The sequence below is a fragment of the Cyprinus carpio genome, chromosome B17 (assembly GCF_018340385.1).
Source record: "Cyprinus carpio isolate SPL01 chromosome B17, ASM1834038v1, whole genome shotgun sequence".
NCBI lineage: Eukaryota > Metazoa > Chordata > Actinopteri > Cypriniformes > Cyprinidae > Cyprinus > Cyprinus carpio.
In genome coordinates, this window is record NC_056613.1 from 18,654,548 (window position 1) to 18,677,052 (window position 22,505).

At 35.7% G+C, this 22,505-nt stretch overlaps 1 protein-coding gene across 1 annotated transcript; it reads left to right on the forward strand.

Annotated features, from left to right (window-relative positions):
• Nucleotides 1-417: 417 nt before the first annotated feature.
• Nucleotides 418-22,325, forward strand: impg1b (interphotoreceptor matrix proteoglycan 1b). Its single transcript, XM_042742630.1, is given in 18 exon segments — nt 418-1,045; nt 4,208-4,432; nt 5,467-5,633; nt 5,763-5,791; nt 6,186-6,214; nt 6,298-6,341; nt 6,433-6,573; nt 7,135-7,193; nt 7,765-7,946; nt 8,030-8,314; nt 8,459-9,330; nt 10,324-10,413; nt 13,548-13,767; nt 15,367-15,577; nt 16,709-16,894; nt 17,744-17,927; nt 19,821-19,904; nt 21,778-22,325. Coding segments are annotated over 18 exon segments (3,156 nt in total). The 5' UTR covers nt 418-978; the 3' UTR covers nt 21,859-22,325.
• The last annotated feature ends 180 nt before the right edge of the window (nt 22,326-22,505 follow it).

Sequence of the window (22,505 nt, forward strand, 5' to 3'; positions counted from 1 at the left end):
TATAAAGCCACACTTCAAGCTGCAGAGCAGAAGAGAGTTTTTTTTTTTTTTTTTTTTTTTTTTAGGCCATAAGCGAAATGAGCAATTTAATTCAGAGCCTTAACTAGGTAAAAAAAATAATAATTAAAATTCTAATTTCCAGAGGGGTTTCTGCTGGTTACAAACGGCCACCAGCCTGTTCTCATTATCTCATGAAAGTTGGAAGTTCAACATGCATGGTCCAGCATCGTGGAAGGTCTTGAATGGATTTTGAGCTGCAGAGACTTATTTATGGCTGTGAAATTTAATAAGCAGGGTGTGTGTAATCCTCTTCCCAGCTCAAGCAGTAGGCCTGGGGACTAACATGCACCACAAGGGTACGACAACACACGCTCAGCACATGGATCTGGCCCCATGATCAGAGAAAGGGCAGAGCTTGCTGTCCTAAACAGGGGGGGTAGTATACAGCGTTTCAGCTTGGCAGTCACAAAAGCTGGCAGAGGGCTGAGAAACTTGTGTTGAGTGGGCCAGACTGACAGAGACGGGCATCAGGCGGACTGGAAACAGAGCAAGTAGGCAAGTCGAGTGGCTTGTGACCGAAGCAAGGAGGCTAGCAGCTGCTGGTCCAGAAGGCTACTAACAGGATGAGGATAGTCCACCACGTGGGCCCACGGGGATTAGGAGTCAGAGAGAGGTAAACAGATTAAGCCAGAAAAAGAGGCAGCATTTTTAACCTCATCATTCCCCTTACACCCTGCAGAGCATCTTCCACCCACTCGCACACTTCAGACCAAGTGTGAGCCCAAGAATCTGCACCATCTGTCAGGAATACCACCCAACCTACAGTAGTGCCCACAAACAGCCCCGTCCATGGATGCCTGGACACATAGTCGATGGAAATTAACTCTTTCACACTCAGAAGTGAGTTAAGTCAATACGGACTGTCTTTTCTTTCCAAATGAGCGACTTTACATCCAAAAGGACATAATCTACTGCAACATGCCATTGAAAACAGGATTATTCCTCATTCTGTTCTTGTTTACCCTCCAAGCCACTAGAATCAAAGGTAAGCCAGCATTTGAATGCCATTCTAATGCTGTTTTATTTAACCCAAGTCTTATAATTCAGCAAAAACAGGACTTCTGGTAACGTACAACGCCTCAGAGCGACTACAGCCTGTGCGATTCCTCACACAATAGCATCTTTCCGCCCTCGGTGATCGAATGAGCTTTTAAATATTTTAGGAGCCAATTTGCGAGGACATAAAAGAAACCCAAAGATTTTTCTTATGCAAAACAAAGCCTGATGACAAATCATTTGATAACATTTTTGTGACAAGCCCACCATTAGCGCTTCCTTTTTGGTACAATATGCTGGAAAAGCACGTTTTGCTAACATTTCATGCGAGTTCTGAATGCCTCTAGTCTGGCTACAGTGTTCAGAAGCTCCATTCATTAGCAGAGAGAAACAAAAGGCATTCTGTTTGTGGCCGTGTGGAATGCTAATCTTTTCTGGCTTGTAGCTTTGCTGTAGGGCCTCGCTCATTGCTTCAGAAGTACAGCTCAATTAGCATCGCCGCCCCTCATGTCTGCACATGTGCTCAGCAGGCTCATAGACAGCAGCGGGACACATGATCAAATCAGTAATCCTGGTTTATCTTTGAGAAATTGCACCACTGGCTCTACATCTGCTCATTTGTTAATTAACAGATGTGGTCAGATGTTTTGTGACCTAGAAACACATTGTTGGGACCCCTGTATCTCTGAGCGATCTGCTCACCGCTTTCCACTGCAAACATCTCTAAATAGGGCCACATGTGGCACTAGAACAGGGTGTCTTTTGTATGTGGTCAAAATAATTAGACTGAAGGTCCAATCTGATTTGACACCAGGGTTTGAGAAGAATTACAACAATGGTGTAATTGTTACAGATTCAACACTGATAGCCGTATACTGTAGTAATCTGCATCAATCTATAGTAAATGACTGACCACAGTGTATTAAAACAGAGTCCATTACCATTATAATGCAGGTACTGGTAGAATTTTCTTAAGAGTCTCATTAGAAAAGCATTTTTTTAAAAAAAAAACTATAAATGCAGCTTGCAATTGAAATTAACAGTAAAACTCACACTTTTATCCCTTTTTCACACAAATTATGATTGCAAGACTTATTTCCGCGCAGTTCCTAGCAAAATACTAGGCTATGAGTACAAAACACTTTTTACCATAGTTCGTGATTTGCAAACTACTACATTTTTATGGTTGCATCACATAAATTTTTTTTATTTTTTTTTAAACTGAATGCACAGGCAATTACTAGAAATTTCACTGTGAAGGAAACATGTAATTATCTTTTTGAAGAAATGTAGCCACTGGCATGTTTTTTTTTTTCCACTGAGTCTCAGTTGAGATTGTTAGCTACTGAATGCAATTGTTTTGTTGGTGTCTAAATTTGTTTTAGCCCAGGCTATTTTATGCCATTTAAGTGCTGGTGTAGCTACTGGTTATGCAATTAACCAGAGGATAAGCCTGGTCAGCAAAGGACATCAGCATCCAAAACACAATATAACATCTTACTAACTATGCTATGCAGAGAAATCTGCATGTACACAGGAAATCCTGTCTTAATGTGGTCTGATTGCATGTTTTATGAGATTCTGTTAAGCAGGATTACTCATGTGGCTTTAAAAGTTACCAGTAGGACATTAAAAACAAAGGTATGTGTTTAACCTCCACTGTAGCTGCACTTATATCGCTAACGCTACTACTTGTCTACTAACTAAGCTTAAGCTAATCTGCAAGTGGTGAACAGAGGTCTGGTGAAGTCTGAGGGACCCCCTTGCTGAGCCAGGCTTAATGTTTTAAGAAGCTCTCTGAAGTTTACCAGCTGGTCACACAATACTCCATTTTGAAAGCATTTAGCCCATTTTAATGGAGGCCCTGTAGCCTACTTTTGATGGTTGATTTGAAAGAGACCTAATATGATCTTTCAATTTCTCAAGAGGTCTTGAAGTGGCTGAGATCTTACATTGAGGGGACACACAATTTGTCTGTTCTTAATGGATCTGTGAGTGCTGCAACTTAGAGGAACTTATAAAGATTACACCATAACAGCTGAAGAGCCAAGCTATTAAACTAGTCAGAACTGTTGTCATTTGACGTAAAAACCTCCAGATGTACTTTGATATAAGCTATTAACTGTATAATTGTTTGATGCTTCATTACTGAAGTAGGTAATTAAATGCATTGGTTATTTTGCAGTACATATGTTCACTATGACAATGACATGAACTGAAGTTAATGAAGTGAAATTTGCTTTCATTCTAATATCTGAACAATTCATCCTGAACTTCTCTAGTCTGTAAATACCAGTAAAACACCAGGTCTAAGTATATTACGCCAATGACTGCAGGTGCTGGTTAACTCTAACAACTATCTCTGGCCACAACCGATTATGTAAAAGATCAGAAGGTGGGTCACCTTGAGTATAAATACTATTAGATGTCAGAATGGGTTAGGGTCTCTGGCAAGTAAGAACTTTGGGAAATTTAACCTCTAAAATTGATCATTTAAAGGTCTAGTTCATGCAAAAACAAACATTTGATGATAATTTACTGACCTTCACGTGGTTCCAAAAATGTATGAATTTATTTCTTCTGTGGATCACAAAAGGAGATGTTTTGAAAAATGTCTCAATGTTTTTTTTTTGTTATTGTTTTTTTGACCCCATTGATTGTCATTATATGGACAAAAAACAGCTGAACTTTCTTAATTGCTGACATAAAATCGAGTTAAACTCTGAAAATAAAAATACTGAATGACACATTGAATAAATGGAAAACAACAATATAATGACTACATTTATAAGCAGAACTTTTTCATTTTAATAATCTTGAAGACTTTTTCAGCTTGGTCTTTATGTAAAAATTCTGTGATTTCAATCAAACACAATTAAGATTACTACAACTGGAGAGCAGAGGCCTTTTTAACTCTTATCTAGTGAATGCGCTTAACATCTGCCGGCATAACCGACTGCTTGACTTAGGCCTAATCCAATTAATGTTCATTCAGCATACTAATCATAGACTTAAAGGGTTTCAAATGGTCTCTGAGCGAGAGTAATTACATGAAGTGTAATTATATGATCCATCGGCTTACTGTTCTCAGGTAAAGTCGATCCTGCTCTTGTGAAACAATGAACACATGCTGTTGTTGTGACATTTGCAGAACTCACTGCTGACGACTTGATTCTCAGGATCAGAAATGTGAAGTACAGGCACTTCCTGGAGACTCCACAGCCAATGAAACAGTTGACAGATGGCAGAGATTCACTTTCTCTAGATGTGCATCGAGCAAAGAGATCAGCGCTGTTTAATACTGGTGTGAAAGTCTGTCCTCAGGAGAACATAGCTGAGGTCATCACCAGCCATAAAGCCTACTACAAACTAAGAGGTAGGACAACATCTACCCTAAACACCACAAGGGACGGAGCCTTGAGCATCAGTGCCTAATTTGGCAACAACACCTCAGATCCTCATAAATCATAATTAACTTCCCAATCATTCGAAACCTTCTGAGAGATGAAGGATCATGCCAAGCCAAAAAAAGAAGTATAGAGCCAAGTATAGATAAAAGTAGTGTACTTTTTTCCTGCTTACCTTCTTTGAGTCTTATAGTAAAAATATTAATGACCCCAAACTTTTGAATGGTAGTATAAAATGACCTGAATATAAAAGTGAATGCAGCTAAACAAAGTGGGAAAACCCATAAAATCCAGTCATCATTTACTCACAAGTCAGATTTGCTGTCTAACTTGTGTAGAACACAAAACTTGAAATTATAAATAATTTGCTAGTCACTTTTGCCATGCAGGTACAATGAATGCAGACAGAAACTCTCAAAACTTCAAAAAGGATCATAAAATTAGTCCACATTAAGTCAAATGGGTTTGGAATGACGTGAGAGAGAGTAAATGATGACAACATTGTAATTTTGGGATGAAGTGTCCCTTTAAAGACCTATTCTCCCTGATCTGACCCTTAAAAATGGCTTTTATTGTTGTATCCTAATGCAGTCAGGTTGATTCTGTCATATTAAGTAACATTTTTGGCTTGAATAAAACCGATTCATTTATATAATTCCACATGAGGCACTTTTTTTGGTGTCACTTGACAAAACATTTTTACACTGAAGCAGATAGCATGATTTTAAATTACTGGTACAAACAAGCTAAAGGTGAAGCATATTTAGCTGTCAGCTGCAGTTAAGAGATACTCTTAATTAAATGTCCATAATAACCGTGTTGGCAAAATGAGATAATGGCAGCAAATGACTGCATGCTAAACACTATTAAGTATGTTACACCTCTGTCAGTGGTGCGGATAATTAATTTTAAGTGTCCCGGCATGTTTTATCAGGTCTTTGCTGTTAGTCATCTCTCAATTCTCTAACGGCCTTTTCTAAATAATTCCAATGATATTTAACAGTTTGTCAAGAAGCTGTGTGGGAGGCCTTCCGGATCTTTCTTGACAGAGTTCCTGACACCTTGGAGTACCAGCAGTGGGTGTATGCCTGTCAGAGAGACTCGCTTTGCATGGAGGATCTGGCCCGAAATTTTAGTAGCACCCAGGAGCATCTTGACATGGTAGCCAGTGTGAGTAGCTGCTTGTGTCCGTTGCCAATTTAGTCCATTCGTCTTGCCAATACAGCCTAAATGTTCAAATATTATTCAATTGAAAAAGGCTTTTTGGTAAATTCTCAAAGAGGTTTATATCATTTACAGAGAGTGAAAGCTCAAGATGAACAGAAGAGGTAAGAATCCCGAAGATGATCTTGAATTCAAGGGCATCTTGGTTTCAGTATTCATGGTATGGCGAGTTACTTCAAGTCTTCATTTTGGGCTCGAACCTTTCAGAATATCTAGAATGAGGTCAACTGACTAGTGGGAGATGAGAAAATCTCAGCCTGTCCTTTAAAAAACAAAGTTTGTTCATATTTGGTGGCCTAGCTAAACACTGCTCTCTGACCTGATCCACTTTAATAAGAGGGATCTGTGCCCAGACATATTACGCTTGGGTGTTAGAGCCACACAAACATACCCGGGCTTATATGCAGTCAACCCCTTTATCGGGGACAATGAATTTTATTGCATTTATCATTCTCGGATTGATTCGTCCCTTCTCGACATGTTTTCAATTATTTTTAGGGCTCTCACACCTGCACCAGGCGAGAAATGTAAGTCCTCACCATCCGAATGAGAAAGAAATACTGGTTGATCTTATAAAAACATGACTGATTGATGACTTTTTATGCTTTAGGTTCAAAGAGTCCTGCGGAGCTTTTCATCATGGAATCTGACAGCGTACGGCCACTAACTCGTGCTTTTTAGAATATGCACTTAACATACTAATGAAATTAGAAACAAACAAATTGACTATTCTCTAATCTGATAGGAAACTGGGGCACCAGATGTTGTCCCTCAGAGGCTGGTAGACCACATTGTGGAGTTCAGTGTGACTATAGTAGACCCCGCACTATTGAAGGATCCAGGCAGCCCCCAATATGAAGACTTCACTCGCAATCTTCATGAGAAGGTTAGGTGAAATCCACTATTAAACATATGCCATTTTACACAGGTCAAGCGGTTTCAAGCTACTAACAGACAAATTACATCTCACCTGAGCCTGTGTGATGATGTTGAGCTCACAGAAGGTGCCATATTGAAGCAGGAACATTGACAATATACAATATAGGAAGGAATATGGTTATGAAACCTGACAAAAGAAATACATTTTTAAGGGGTAGTGAGTGATAACTGTAATAAAAGAAATTTAATGAATTTGTGTTAAGAACATTCTAGAGAACATCTCAAAGTAGAAAAAAACACAAATTAATACAGTAGGTTTGAAAGTAGCTTTCAGTAAAAGATCAAAAACAGGAAAGCCAAACAAGAATTGGGTAACTACAAAAGCCGGCATAAGATTAGTTAAAATAAGACCAGAGCCGTGGCACATGATTTTACAGCTTGTCAGCATGTTGGACAATCCAAAATATGAGGTTATGTAACCAACTGTGCATGATTGATTTAATTATGTAGTTATTGAAATAAAGTTATTACAAATATGTCTAAAATATTTTCATTTACACTTTTGCAGATGCTGCATGTGTTTGACAAACTTCCAGGGTTTAAAGAAATTTGGGTGCTGGGATTTCGGTAAGTTGATGCTGGAACTGTGGGATTCACCAAGATATTACAGTCCATTGAACTTGAAAATTGTATTTTTGGATGGGTAATTCTCTCACAGGGGCAACTTGGGGTAAGTATTTGAAGAAAAACTTGGCAAATTGCATTCAGAACAACTGTGTTTCAATTACTGTATGCTTTGTTGTACTGTAGACTGTGTAACACAACATGCTTGTTTACTACCTTAATATCTCATGATAGTAGCTTTTGGGAAAACTTTAATAATTAACCCTCATGTACTTTTAAGAATGACTTTACATTCCCAAAAATCACAAATCATGTGCATGTGAAAATTATTTAGCTTCTAGATAGCTGCCAAAAGTGAATATCTACAATATGTACACCAATTAATTCTCATAAGATTTGAAAAAGTCATTAAGTATTAACCTGACAGGCCAAAGATAAGTATGATTTTGATGTATTAAAACTGCCTTGGGGTCCTAGAGCCCCAAAGAGAACATGAGGGCTAAGACAGACAATCAGGTTAATAAAAGTCCAAGCAAACGTCATGCAAACCAATTCTCTTCATAACATCGGTCAGTCCTGAAGGTGCTGCAGCAAGCTATGCTGTAGTGTTTGAGACTGATGGGACACAGGCCATAGGTGACACAGACTCCACTGATGAATATGGCATAGAGGGAGTCCTAAAGGGCATGGTGGTGAAGGCACTACGTGAGGACACATCACTTCCTGTGGACGTGCTTTCCCTTATTTTCGAACCAGGTACACAAAATCAATACAATCAATATAAGAGCCCTAGACAGACTGCAAATATTTAACCTTACCTGATTCGCCCTCTTTAACAGCAGGCGAGGACAACATAAGATCCAGTACTGAAATCAGCAAAGAATCAAGGTTTTTACCTGGGAAAATGAGTACACAGTCAACAAAAGTGGACTCGGAGGACATTATAGCACCTTCTGGGAGTATGGGCATCTCTTTTGGAGATCTGGACCCTAATAGGACAGAAAGAATTGATATACAGAATTTTCCTAAGATATCATCCCATGTTCCCACGCAACAAGTAGCCACTGAGCTGATTAACAACTCCTATCTCGAGGGTTCAAAGACAACAAGTCTAACCACTGAAGGCACTTCAACAACTGAAGGTAAATCTTTCATATTTGTAGGGAGTAGTGTAAAAGAGCACTTGCTTCCAAACTAAGACACTTAAGTCAGGCAGCCTAAAGAATGAAAGAATTCATTGTAATTTTGCATTAGATGCATTTGCAAAGACACTCTCTGAAACCGGTTCTTTATTTTCGGTTTGCCAAGAATGACTACAGTGGATTACCTATCAAAGTGGTCGGAAGTCAAAGAGGATGCGAGAAATGAAATTGTTGCCACAGCTGCACCACTGGACTTGGAGTCTTTTGAAGTAGCAAAAGCATCTTCTTCAACTAAACCTGAAATTAATTTTGATATAACACCAGCGGCCACTTCTGCTGAGGCAACATCATCAATCTTGACAACCCTAACCCCTACAGAACGAGTACAAGATGCTATATTTCTTGAAGATGACACAATTGGCCAATCTGAACCTTTAGAGACCTCTACCGAAGGTCTCCCTTCATACCCTAAAGGTCCAGTTGAGTCGCCCACTTCAATTGACCTTAGTGACCATGTAGAGTCTCCAACTGTCGGTGCCACCATAGACACACTCCATCAAAAGGTGCCCCCACTTGGACTTACAACTCCAGAACCAATTCTCCCTGCAGCAATTCCCTCTGAGCTAACGCCCACAGAAGACCTCATTTCACACCTGACCCCGGACAATTTCCTGGATGAAGAGGGACAGACTCTCAGGACAGTTTCACCTCCCCCACTTGAAGGTAGTACAGATATTGACAGAGATGTTGAACAGGATGATGAGGAGGACAATACTCTGGACTCTGGGAATGGATTCCCTTCAGAGGTCGATGAGAAGCCACAATCCTCAGCTCGTCCTCTAGGTTACATTACCACTCCTTCAATGATGGCTTCTAACCAGGCCAAAGAGTTAGTGGTGTTTTTTAGTTTACGTGTGACTAATATGATGTTTTCGGAGGATCTTTTCAACAAGAGTTCCCCCGAGTACAAATCACTGGAGAACACATTTCTTGAACTGGTAGGTAAACACACTTTTGTCATTGACTTTATCTTGCTGCATGCCTTTCTATCCTTCATTTGTTGCTAGCTTTCCTTTTTTTTTTCAATTGTATCGCAGTGCATGCTGGTAAAACTTAATAGATAAAGTGTGTCATTTGTCTACAGGGATTTGACAGATGGCATCTGAGAACAGTGTTGTTCGAAATGTAATATACATTTTTCTATAAAGCCTTTGTTTAAAGGGTTTGGGTGAATGACAGAAAAGTGATTTACATTTCTGTACATTTTGCACAAGGATACTTATTTTGTCACTTCAAATGTTTTCCGCCGAACTTTGTTTACCTCACATTTAAATTTAGACAGAAGTACACAGAATGAAACCCTGTATGGCCATTTCAAAACAATTAAGCAATCTCAAGCAAGAGCGCTGAATATAGGCTGGGCTATAGTTCAACCATACACATAAGGCCACATGGAATCACAACTATGATCAAAACAGTTCAATATACAAGAAGTAAAAAATTGAGTACCTTCATTTTTTAGACAAAATTTCACCAGTTTGTTATATTTTTTTTCGCTGCCAGCAAAAATTGCTCCAGAATCAACCAAACCATCAAGCTTTGCATGTCACCATGCAACATAAACTTGAACTGCATATGAGTGGAGCAATTTTAACTCCCTGTTCAAAGTGATGCATAATCACTGTGTTCCAGCTTGACTCCCATTTTCTGCTCTCCGGTCACTCCGTGCTCACTGGAGAGAGAACCTGCCCCGAACAATCCTAGTACAAGAGAAAACACATATGCTTCAGCTTTCAAAAAACCCAGTACTCATCTAAGAAAAAAACGCTCCACTTCCACTCTGCACCACTCATATACAACGTGTACAAAAGTGCTACAAACATGAAACTTTCAGACTGCCTCTTGGCCAATCATATAACAGTTTCACAACTAAGTGTTGTTGTTTTTATTCAGATTATATTTTGTAATTTATCATATCATTTTTCAACTAGAGGCAATTCTCTGAACCAAGTGACTCGCCAAACCCAGAGGCTTCTAGTCAAGTGACTGAGAGAGAACAGAAGACATTAGCCTCAATACCGGTACATCTATATCCAAACTTGGAAAATAATTAATCACTTTTTGGCACTAAATTCTGCACTTTTGTCTAACAACTTCCCACTTCGGATCTTACTGATTAAAATCTGTCTTTAATAACTGCTTATCAATGAGCTCTCTAACCAGCATTAACCAAAGTTGAATGCTTACAACCTGCAACATTTTTTCCTTAGTTGTTTTATTCTTGATAGTGTGAATGTTGCCTTATAGTTCTGAGCAAGTTTTGGTTTCTCAGGATCTCAGTGCATACTTACATTAATGTGTGCTCATATCAAATGCTAAAACTGTATATCTGTAATGTAAATAATCTTGTTTTTCTTATTTGTGTAAAACACAGAGGAACCAATTTCACAATCTTGTTGAAAAACACGACCAAAAACAAGAGCATGCCAAAAAAAAAAAAAAAAAAAAACTCAGGGACTTGCTGTCTAGTTTAGTTTCTCTAAATCTGCTTTTAGTTTGTTAGGCAGCCTAATGATTTTAAATTGTTTTTCGGTGAGACCATGTCCTTGAATGTAATCAGTCTCCAAATGTTGTTTATTAGAGTGTTACAACGAGAAAGCACTTTTGTTGATTTTGAAATTAACAGCTCAATTAATTCTTTGTAATAAAAGCAATTCAAAGAGATATTGTAGCTGATTTTGTGGCTTATTTGTGAATGAGTCAGGGGGAAATCAAACTCTTTTAATATACATAAAATAATAGTCAATCTAGACTGGTCCAGACTGGTTTTCATGTGTGTTAAAGACAACAATACTATCCATTCCTAACTGTTCTTGCACACAGTTTTCTTTTTCTTCATAATTCTTCATAATTTACTTGAACTGCTCTTATATGGGGTATAGGGGCTCTTGTGCAGTTTACATCTATATGTTCTGTTCCTTAAGATATTATTTTCCTTTTTTTTTTTAAATCCCAAGACACAAAAACTCCATTTCCAATAAAGTGGTTGCCCAAACTAGTATTTTGTTGTAGTCCCAAGTCACCAGACTAACACCAGTGCTATGAGACCTTTTGGATTATGACATGAACTACTAAAAATCTGCTCAGAAGCTACTCTGGTGAGTATCTAGGTAAAATGGCCATAAAATTAGTTCATTGATTCATAAATGGGCTTTTAAAGGATAATCTGATAACCTCAAGATATTTATGTTCTTGCAAATTCTGCAAAAGAACCATTGATTTTTCCACCGTACACATACATTTTGCCCATTTATAATTCAACGTTTTGGTAGCTTTTGTAGAGACGGCTGTAATATTTTACTCCTATACGAGGTTTGCATTGATTTCAGCCTTTCAACCTTGTAGGATGCTCTTTTACGCCTGTCTCTACTGGTTTGTGTGGCAACCATCTCGATTGGACGTGGAGAACAAAAAGTATTAAATTTTTTCATTAAAATACGATAACATTTTAAAAAAGCACTGAAAGAGATCCCTATGAACCAGTAGATACAAGTGTAAGCACCATGCTAGAATGAGTGTGTGGGAATCAGTATTCAAGAAGAGGGATATGCTACAATCCTGCTGTCTGTGATAATTCATTCATTAACCTATTTGGAAATGAGTGCTACTGTATATACTAGACGATTCCTTCTGTCCTGTGACGGCAATCAAAGGTCATGACACTGGCATGAGCTAGACAGTAACACTGATTGAGGCTGAGCTCTGAGTCACAGCGTGCCCTGTGGGAAAGAGTAACACCTGCTCTGCCCTGGCACTTAGCCGAGAGGTGAGAGGTTGATCATGACTGGCAGATCAGGTCTACCTCCAAATACAGATTACCTCCTGTTATACAGACGTGCGCTTACTTAATACAACAGCATCCCAGGCCAGGCCTTTGTGCTCCTACTCACGCTTCATGTTCGCTCTACATTCACAGTTTAACAATTAGTAATATTTAATATTTTTAAACAAACTTTTAATTTTAAATAAATTAAACAAAATTGTACAATTTTAATGCTAACATTTAAAATATTAAGTATTCTTAATATATCCATCCATTATATTTAAAAATATTAATTAAAATAATTTAAAATATGAATTATATTTTGAATAATTCATTTTTATTTAAATATTTAAAACTGTCACCTCCTATTATACAGACATGGCCTTCACTCCTTTAGTGCTCCTTCTCACTCTCCATGCACTATTAAATGATTAAAAATATTTAATATTTTAAAATAAACATTTCATTTTAATTAAATTAAACAAAAAATATCAATTGTGTTTAATGTATTAATCCATTATATTTAAAAATATTCATTAAAATAATTTAAAATATGAATTATATTTTGAATAATACATTTTTATTTAAACATTTAAAATTGTTAGTTACCTCCTGTTATACAGACATGGTCTTTACTCCTTTTGTTCACTCTTCATTCACTATTAAATGATTAATAACATTTAAAAATTATATATATATATATATATATATATATATATATATATATATAAACAATTTAATTATTTAAAAAATATATATTAACAATAAAAATATTATTTTATATTAAATGTATTTTGAATACATCTTCATTTTAATTAAAAAATTAAAAAATATTATTTTTTGACTTTCAGATTTCAAATGTAAATTTTCTATTTATTATTAAATGATTCCAGATATTTTCATTTTAATGCATTACATTATACAAAAATTGTAAGGTGAATTAATAAATAATATGCAAATCTAATTTGAGAGATTTTCGAGACGCTAATAATCTCTGTGACTCTTGTGCGAATATATCATATGCTCAAGTCTTCCATCTTTTGTGTGACTAGTGCAATCAAGCTCTTGAAATCTTGAGCCGGGATGAATGACTGAGCTGCTACGCACTATTTCTCCTGAACAACCGTCTTTATCTCTAACTGGCCCTCCTCATGCAGAATGAAATGAGCACTGAGAAGGTTTTGCATATTGTAATAGTATCAGAGACAGACACTGGCCAAAATCATTCAGTTTCTAGCAACTGAGGAGAATTGCTTCAGAATTGACAATCCCAAAAGTTTCACATCTGAGCTGCGTTACATTCATGCACAATTAACCAGTCTGCACTAGTCAGCAATGATGAAAGAGCAGTCGCAACTCTCTCATTTCACTTTTATCTCTGCTTTCCCACAGCTTCTGCCATTTCTACAGTCCAACCTGACTGGATTTAAGGAGCTGGAGATTCTGAACTTCAAGAACGGCAGTGTGGTGGTAAACAGCAAGATGAAATTAGACAAACCGGTTCCAAACAATGTTACCGAGACTGTGCAGTGTGTGCTCGAGGACTTCTGCAATGCAGCATCTAAGAGACTGGACTTGGAAATCGACTCTCAATCAGTAGATGTGGAAGCAGGTAAGCACCTGTCGAAAAGAGAATCAGATAGTTCCTTGTTAAAAGAAATGTTTGCCCAAAAATAAACTTCTGTCATTAGTCACATACCATCATGTTCCAAACCTGCATGATTTTCTTTCTTCTGTGGATCGCAATGAAGATATTAAAAAAATAAATAATAAAAAGAAAAATCTCATTCATACAAGTCAATGGGGTCCAAATGTTCTTAAAAATATTGAGACTGAAAAATAAAACTGAAAATACAGGTTTAGAAGGACGTGAGGGTGAGTAAATGATAACAGAATTTTCATATTTGAGTGAAGTATCCCGTTAACCTTCATAATGCATTCAAAATCTGTATACATTTATTTTTTTCACATTCAGGGTCCATTTGGACTCAAAGAATTGGTGTTTTATATAAGTCACAACTTCATTTTTTTTTTTACTAAAACCATATTTTATATGATCAGCAACCTCTCTTTAAAATTTAAAATTGCACATAAACCACCCCAAAAAGCTATGATGCAATATTATATATAGTATAGAAATATATATATTTCAATACTGATAAGAAATCTTATTTGAATATATCATTGTATGAATTTTATAAAAATGCATAATCTGATAATTATCTGTATTAAACCCCAATGGAATGAATAGAATTTAATTACATTCTTTGACTTTATTACTCATGACTGCTCAAAAGAACAGTCCAAATTTATGAAACCTACATATGTATTTCTAACAAAACAACATAAATATTAAAAGAAACAAAATAATAAAATAAACTGCATAAACTTTAACTTTCAGATGAAAAGGTCAACAATTATTCATGCTACAATGATTCTAAATAGGTGTACATATTCATGTTTATCATCAAATAAATCCCAGAACTTGTTTGAGAACATATGAAATAAACTCAACAAAAGTTTTTTTTGACACTAATATAACTTTCTAGAAAATGTAACAAAAAGCATTTTTGACACCAAATGGTAATACATACAGTACCTGTACATACATGGGCCCAAAATGACCTAAACACGCAATGTTACATTTATTTATTTATTTATTTTAATGGTTATATCTCTTAAAAAGTAATTTAGAGCAAAGAAATCTGAGAAAAAAAAAGATGTGTATCTTAAAGTTTTGTTCCCTTACTGAAACCTGTGCAGTTATTAGAAAATTGTATGCATCTCTTTTAGGCCAAAACAGACTTGAATGCGTTATGAAGGTTAAGAAAGTTCTGTTCATGTTGACTGTAATTTACAGTGAAAAAGCGATGAGGAGTCATTAGATTTCAATGCGACTTGGCAATTTCATCTGCCCACATGTTAATTATCAGCAACAAGACTGACTCCTTGTCAAACTAATCTCTCACTCATCTGTAATGAGATTTTTCGAATGTTATTAAAAAGTCCACCAATAACATCCAGAAGCAGAAAGCCCTACCAGGGACTTCCAGCATTATAAACGCTGTCAATGTGTGAACGGGGCAGAACACTAAACAAAAGCATCCACATTAACCTAAAGGGATAACCACACCTGTATTAAGTCTTTAAGCATCTTTGTGTGTCTGGCCACAAGTATTCAAAGCCAATTAGTTCTCATTGTTCACTCCAGCTGATCACACCGATCCATGTAAGTTTATGGCGTGTAACGAGTTCTCCCGCTGCGTGGTGAACACGTTAACCTCAGAGCCTGAGTGTCTGTGCGACCCGGGCTACAGCACGGTGGACGGCAATCCATGCACCAGCATCTGTGACCTACAGCCTGAATACTGCCTGAACGGAGGACAGTGTGAAATCATACAGGGACACGGAGCGGCCTGCAGGTGTGTTAACATGAAAAATAAATTGCAATATAGTTTAGACTTCAAATCCATCAATTTCAATGGAGATAACAAGGATTTAAGGAAAACTGAAATCACCTGAGCATACAACCACAGGTGCTTCATCTGAACTGTCAGAAACAAGTGTGTAAAAACTGTACCTTTAGGGGTACGACAGCTTGTTATTGGAGAAGTACCCATAAAAGGTAAATTTTTTACCTTATTAAACCCTGAAATGTGTATGTATCCTTAAGGTGGTAATATGAGATAAAATGAGGTACTTCACGGAGGCACATGTACTATTTTTGCTGGGGGGGGTTGGGGGGGGGGTTATGTATGAGCGGTTATGTAAAAAACTAAAACTAAATTTCATGCTTTTTTATAATATAATGAAATATTTGCAAACATACTGTATATGTTGCCCACAAATGGGTCACTCTCAAAATATGACAATAAACGTGTAGCTTGATGTTTCAGTCATTAAAAAGTTTTAAAATAGTCAAGAAACTCAAGTTCAACAGATTATTCAGTTTTGATATGGTTTTACTCTGTAATGTTTTGCACATTATTTTATTGTTTATATTTGTCAAGCTCCAGGAATACCTTGTCCCCTTCACTATTTATGACATTCATATTTATTTATTTATTTATATAATAATAAGTGCAAGGTCTAACAACAAGTGTGTAAAAAGTTAAACAAAATGAGTATTAATAAAAATTCCTAACCTTTTTTTTTTGCCACTGTTAAAAAGTGGAATTTAAATAAGCAATGTTTACAAGTTTACAAATTTACAAGCGTGTGTGTGTGTGTGTGTGTGTTTATATATATATATATATATATATATATATGAATTTACATCAATGTTTGATTAAAAAATATATATATATATATATATATATATATATATATATATATATATATATATATATATTTTTTTTCAAATGTTTAGCAAATTATAAGTGGCTACTATTAATTGAAAATTGTGTTGACCTGCGGGGCAAACCACACTAAGCAGCAAAACCTTCAAAAAGTGAAGAACACAAATTCTAGACAGGCGAGTCATATGGATTGGAATCTTACACATTTCTCTCCATTCCACATTTTTTTCTAACATGTTTTTTCTCCACTTTTAGATGTCCTGTAGGTAAATTCTGGCACTACCATGGAGAACGCTGCAACGAATTGGTGTCTGTGCAAGTTGACCCTCTCCTTTTAGTAGCCTGCCTGGTGGGAAGCCTCTCTGTGGTTTGTGCTGTGATAGGCATCTTGATTTTCATTAACAAGAAATGTATACGGAGCAGAAAGACCATGAGACTTGTGTAAGCAGAGTTTTCTTTTTCCCCTTTTCTGTTCATTTACACATTTGTTTTTTCTTCACAGATTTGGATTGGCAGTGGTGACCCTTATTAATCATTCTGGTGTTAAAGGGATACTCCACCCCATAATGAAAATTTTGTCATTGATCACTTACCCTCATGTCGTTCCAAACCCGTAAAAGCTCCGTTCGTCTTCAGAACACAATTTAAGATATTTTGGATGAAAACCAGGAGGCCTGTGACTTTCCCATAGACTGCCAAGTAAATAACAGTGTCAAGGTCCATAAAAGGTATGAAAGTCATCATCAGATTACTCCATCTGCCATCAGACATGCAATCTGGGTTATGTGAAGCAACGGGAACACTTTTTGTAAGTGAAGAAAACAAAAATAACAACTGTATGCACGTGTTTTTAGCTTTGATTTGAATGAAAACAGCGCATCCTTGTGGCACGGATGACACAGAAGACCATACGCAGCATACGGTGATATGGAGAGACACAGTGGAGACTGTTAACAAAGGAATTGTTGAATAAAGTCGTTATTTTTGTTTTCTTCACTTACAAAAATTTTTCCCGTAACTTCATATAACCCAGATTGCACGTCTAATGGCAGATGGAGTATTCTGACGATGACTTTCATACCTTTTATGACCCTTGACACTGTTATTTACTTGGCAGTCTATGGGAAAGTCTCAAGCCTCCCGGTTTTCATCCAAAATATCTTAAATTGTGTTCTGAAGACGAACGGAGCTTTTACGGGTTTGGAACGACATGGGGGTAAGTGATTAATGACAAAATTTCAATTTCCACCCACAAAAACCCTTTAAGACCTGATCTCCTTTGTATTGTAGGCGTTCACAACCTGCATTCCCATTTGGTAATACTATGAGAGTAAATCCAGTTTTTGAGAATGACGATGGGGTCTTAACACATGTGTCAAGCATGCTCTGTCCCATGAGCTCTGCCTCAGCCTCCTCACAACACACAGGCCAAGGCACATTTCGATCACTTGAAAGTTTACAGCTTAGTACTGAGGTAAAGTGTACTGCCGAGATGGTATTCTTCATGATCTATTTAAATCAATGTCATTACCGCTACTAACATCCATAATCAACCCATTTCTCATTAAATCATATACATGCCATATACATGTTAGAGATTTTGTGGAGAGGATGGACTAACTTTTCCTATAATATGAGTAACTTTGCATTGACAACAGTCACATTTACAGTAGGCTTTGTTCAGACTGCATATCTGACTATAATCAATTTAGCTTTTTTTGTTGCCAGAACAACAAAAACACATGAAATTACATTTATGATTTGAAATCTGGTGAAAATCAGATTTTTTTTGCATTTGGTTTCCTGTCTGGGTTCTAGAAGGTCTAATGTACAGTAATGCCTAGAAAAAGTTACCTGTTAACGATCCTATTTCACTAAATCAATGGAATTTTGATTTAGTCAGAACACAGCTGCTTTTGAATGGCCCTAAGTGAATTTTTTAGAATTTGAAAACAAAACCAAATGTGTGCAGTGTGAACAAAGTCTACAATATGCTGAACTGCTGACATATCACCATCATCACAAATAAGTTCAAACGTTTGGGGTTGTTAAGATTTTTTAAATGTTTTTGAAAGACGTTTCTAATGCTAACCAAGGCTGCATAAAAATAATAATATTGTGAAATATTAATATTTTAATAAAATAAAAAACTGTTTTCTACATATTTTAAACCATAATTTATTCCTGTAATGTCTAAACAAAAAATGATTATTGTAAAAATGTTGGAAATTTTCTTATTAAAATTTTATGATGAATATAAATGTTCAAAAGAACAGCTTTTACTTGAATTAGAAATCTTTTTAGACATTCTAAATGTCACTTTTGATCAATTTAACACACCCTTGTTGAATAAAAAGTATTAATTTCTTTCAAAAATGTTCTGAACCCAAACTTTTGAACATTAGTATTAATATACCTTTTTATTAAAAATGTATGAAGCAACATATTTTGTTCTGAATAACTAATAATAATCTCATTAATAACCAGTTAAAGGGACATTTACCCAAAGTGTGCAGCAAAAGGTTGTGGAGAGATTACAGTGATATAGATTGATGTTCATGCATATTCTTTTAAGCATATTCATTCTAGGATTCTTATTCGCTGCATAATGAGAATGTATTGCAGAATATATTATGTGCAATCTAAAAAAATAATGAATAAATAAAATCAAATTACCTCAAAATCATACTTTAGACATTGCACTAGATTACCTCAAAGAATAGGAAAACGATGCACTCCAAACTAACTTTCACAATAGACTATATTAATGCAAAGGGCAGTACTGTACAGAATAGCCAGTAACTTCAGCAAAAAAAAACAAAAACAAAAAAAACACAATTAAACTATGTTGCTTTTTGTGAATCAGCTGTTTCTTGAGTGTTTCTTTGTCTAGAAGAAACTAAAGACTAAAGAGAACACATCAGCAAAATCCATGCATCAGTATCCTCACCGGTTTTAACACAATATAACATAGTCATTATAAAATAGATTCAAAACAAAAATGCATTTTCTTCTACAGACACAATGTATTCAAACAAACAACCAAAATAATGCCAACCATTATTCTGAAACCTTCAAGGATGCGACATTAAGAAATGATTTTCCTAAGAGGATACTAGAAACAACTGACAGCATGCATGGGTTTTGCATCTCATTTAGACTAGTGCATCTGTAGTTGTCTAATCTAATGATATTATGAATAATAATCAGTCATTTTATTCCAGCAACAGATGTTTTGCTCTTCAAAATATTGACAGTCTGGATTATCATAGAGTGCCAAAAATGTACCTTGCTTCTTTGCTTGGCAAGACCTTGTCTCCACTTAAAACTGTTGAGGATTGATGGTGGTCTGTCATTACTTTCCCAGATCCCCAGACAACTCTACACCAGAAGATCAGAAAAGTTAATGCCAGAAATGGTTGACTTCCATCAGTGTATACCACATGACGAGGTAAGCTGGTGTGAAAACAACCAATTTGACGTTAACAGTGACTTTAAATAATCACGACAGGCTGATTTATCATGTCAAGATGATAAATCTTTCCCATCAAAATGTCAACCATCATATATAAGAGGAAATAATGTTTTGGGAATGTTGCATCCTTCCCATCCCTACTTAAAATCTGAAAATTACACAATTCACAATATCAAAATGCAGATAAATGTTTATGTATTAAAAAATAGGTAGTAATTATACAAATATCTTGGCATGTAATGCAAAATCAGAAGCAGCATTATTTGGTCTAGTAGGCTTAAATATTTGGCATTGTTTATAGGCAGGAAGGATGAGAGTTGACTGGAGATGTTTATTCATTGAAGTGTGACTTAATATAATACATTGATTATTCCTGAAAGTAATCCTTTTTTATGTTGGTCCTCCAGTGGAATTTGTAAATTAGCAAAGTATGAAGGATGTGTAAACAGTAGAATATTAATCAAGGTATGAGCTTGACAGCTAAAATCTGAAGGCAATGGCTGGGTTTCAAAATCAATGGCTCACTAGTGACCTGAGTAATGTGTTTCCAGTCCAATAATGAAGTTCACAGAGGATTCTGACATTAGTATGTTTGATGAGCTAAGTTATCGATTGTATATTCAGAATAAAAGTAACAAATGCATGTTTAAATTATGCATTTCATATTGATATTTTCCTGTACCAAGCAATTCCATGTTCATATTTAACGCATCCTTGATGCTCGCGTCTCGCTTGTTTTCTGTTGAAGCTGAACCTATGAGAGCACATGCTGTACGCTGAGGGCTCTCCTGCAGAGTTTAATTCGAAAGCATTATTAAATTATAACGTGTACCACAAAATAATGGCAAGAAGACACTTCTTCCTACCGAGTTGTGGCCATGGAATGAACGCAAGAGCAAACACAGCGCGTGTAATTAAATTTAGACTGGTCTGTTCTATTAATACGTTCTTTGAAAGGTTAATGAAATTCCACTTTGAATTGAATCATCCACATAATATTATTTACTAAATAAACAAAACATACTACTAAACAAATAAATTACTACCATACTACTCAATAACTACCACCAAAAACTTTTTTGTAGGCCTACTTTAAGTTTGTGAAACATAAACGAGTATTAAAGATACAGCCGATTTGCAAAATGTTATTTAGGCCTTATAGCTATTGTAATACTATGTTATTTATATATGTTTTTAATAGTTTTGCTTACGAAATCGCAAATACAAATGTTTATTTTGTTATTTTATTTGTTCTACTTGTTAATTTTCTGTAAAATATCGAATAGGCCTAATCTGATACTCCTGTTCATTCTTCAGACTTTAAATTAAACCAAACAAATGCTATCATAGCCAGCCTTTTATTTATTACATGAGTACATATTCAAATAATTATTCATAATTTATTGATTCTCTCTAATTCCTTTCAAAAATAATTTACACATGACATTGAAGTAAACAAATTAAATGTTTCATTTTTTAGTTAGTGTTCTAATTGATTAAGTTATTTTAAAATGGATTATTTTAACTGACATTTTCTGATTTAATTAATTATTCGCTTTTAACCCTTGATGTAATGTAATGTTTAATGCACTTGTATGAAATGTATGTTCTTTCTTTTTGTATTTTTATATCAACCAGGTACAAGATTTAACTATTTAAATCAATGTGATGAACAAGTTCTGACAAGCCTAGTCAGATTACATTACCTAAAATGTGAAATGCAATGGTTTACATTACTAAAATTTCTATGTAATTTGTAATCAGTAACGTATTTCATATTGTATATTTATTTTATTGCATATTGTATTTAATTTTCTTAAACGACCATGTTGTTGTTGTTTTTCTACAGACGTGTCGGAGGTCCAGCAGATCCTCTTGCTGTTTTTTGAGGAGTCCTGATAGTGACAGCTTTGAAGTGACTGTTTTATGATGCCCAGACAGTTATTTTTAAGCTAAGCGTGGCACCAAAACTCTTCAGTGCTATTCGAGCAACTCAACTCTGCTGGTTTCTTGTAGACATTTGGTGAGTGTATAAAACAACCGCTATACTCAAGGATCAGAAAAACCCTTGGACAACTGAAGGAATACCTCCAGGAACGAGGACTTATGATTTAGATCCGTCCTGAACTTATTTTAAATTGTACCTGCGAAAAATTGTAAACTGTATATGAGACATGTTACATGTTGGATGCTTTGAACCCTTCTCAAAGGTTTGTTTCCTCCCTCACAATGAGGTATTTATTTACAAATTGATACATTGGGTTGTATCTTAAATAGATTCCAGTCGTCTCTTCTAGTCTATCCACAGTGTCCCAAACAAAGAAAATGAATGTAAAGTATTTCTCTAACTCCTAAAGGTAACAAAAAAGACAAAAATACAGACATGTGGTCATGGTTTCTTTGTTTGTACATTAAACAGAAAAGTTATTTCTGAATGTGTCTTTCAGCTGCAGATAAAGTAAATCCTTATAGTCATGTCGGTTTAAATTTTCATGTGCAATGATGAATCGTTCACGATAATAGTCAGGGTCCCTGAGTAAAGCTAAAACTCTTTATGACTCTTTACAAAGGCAAAGA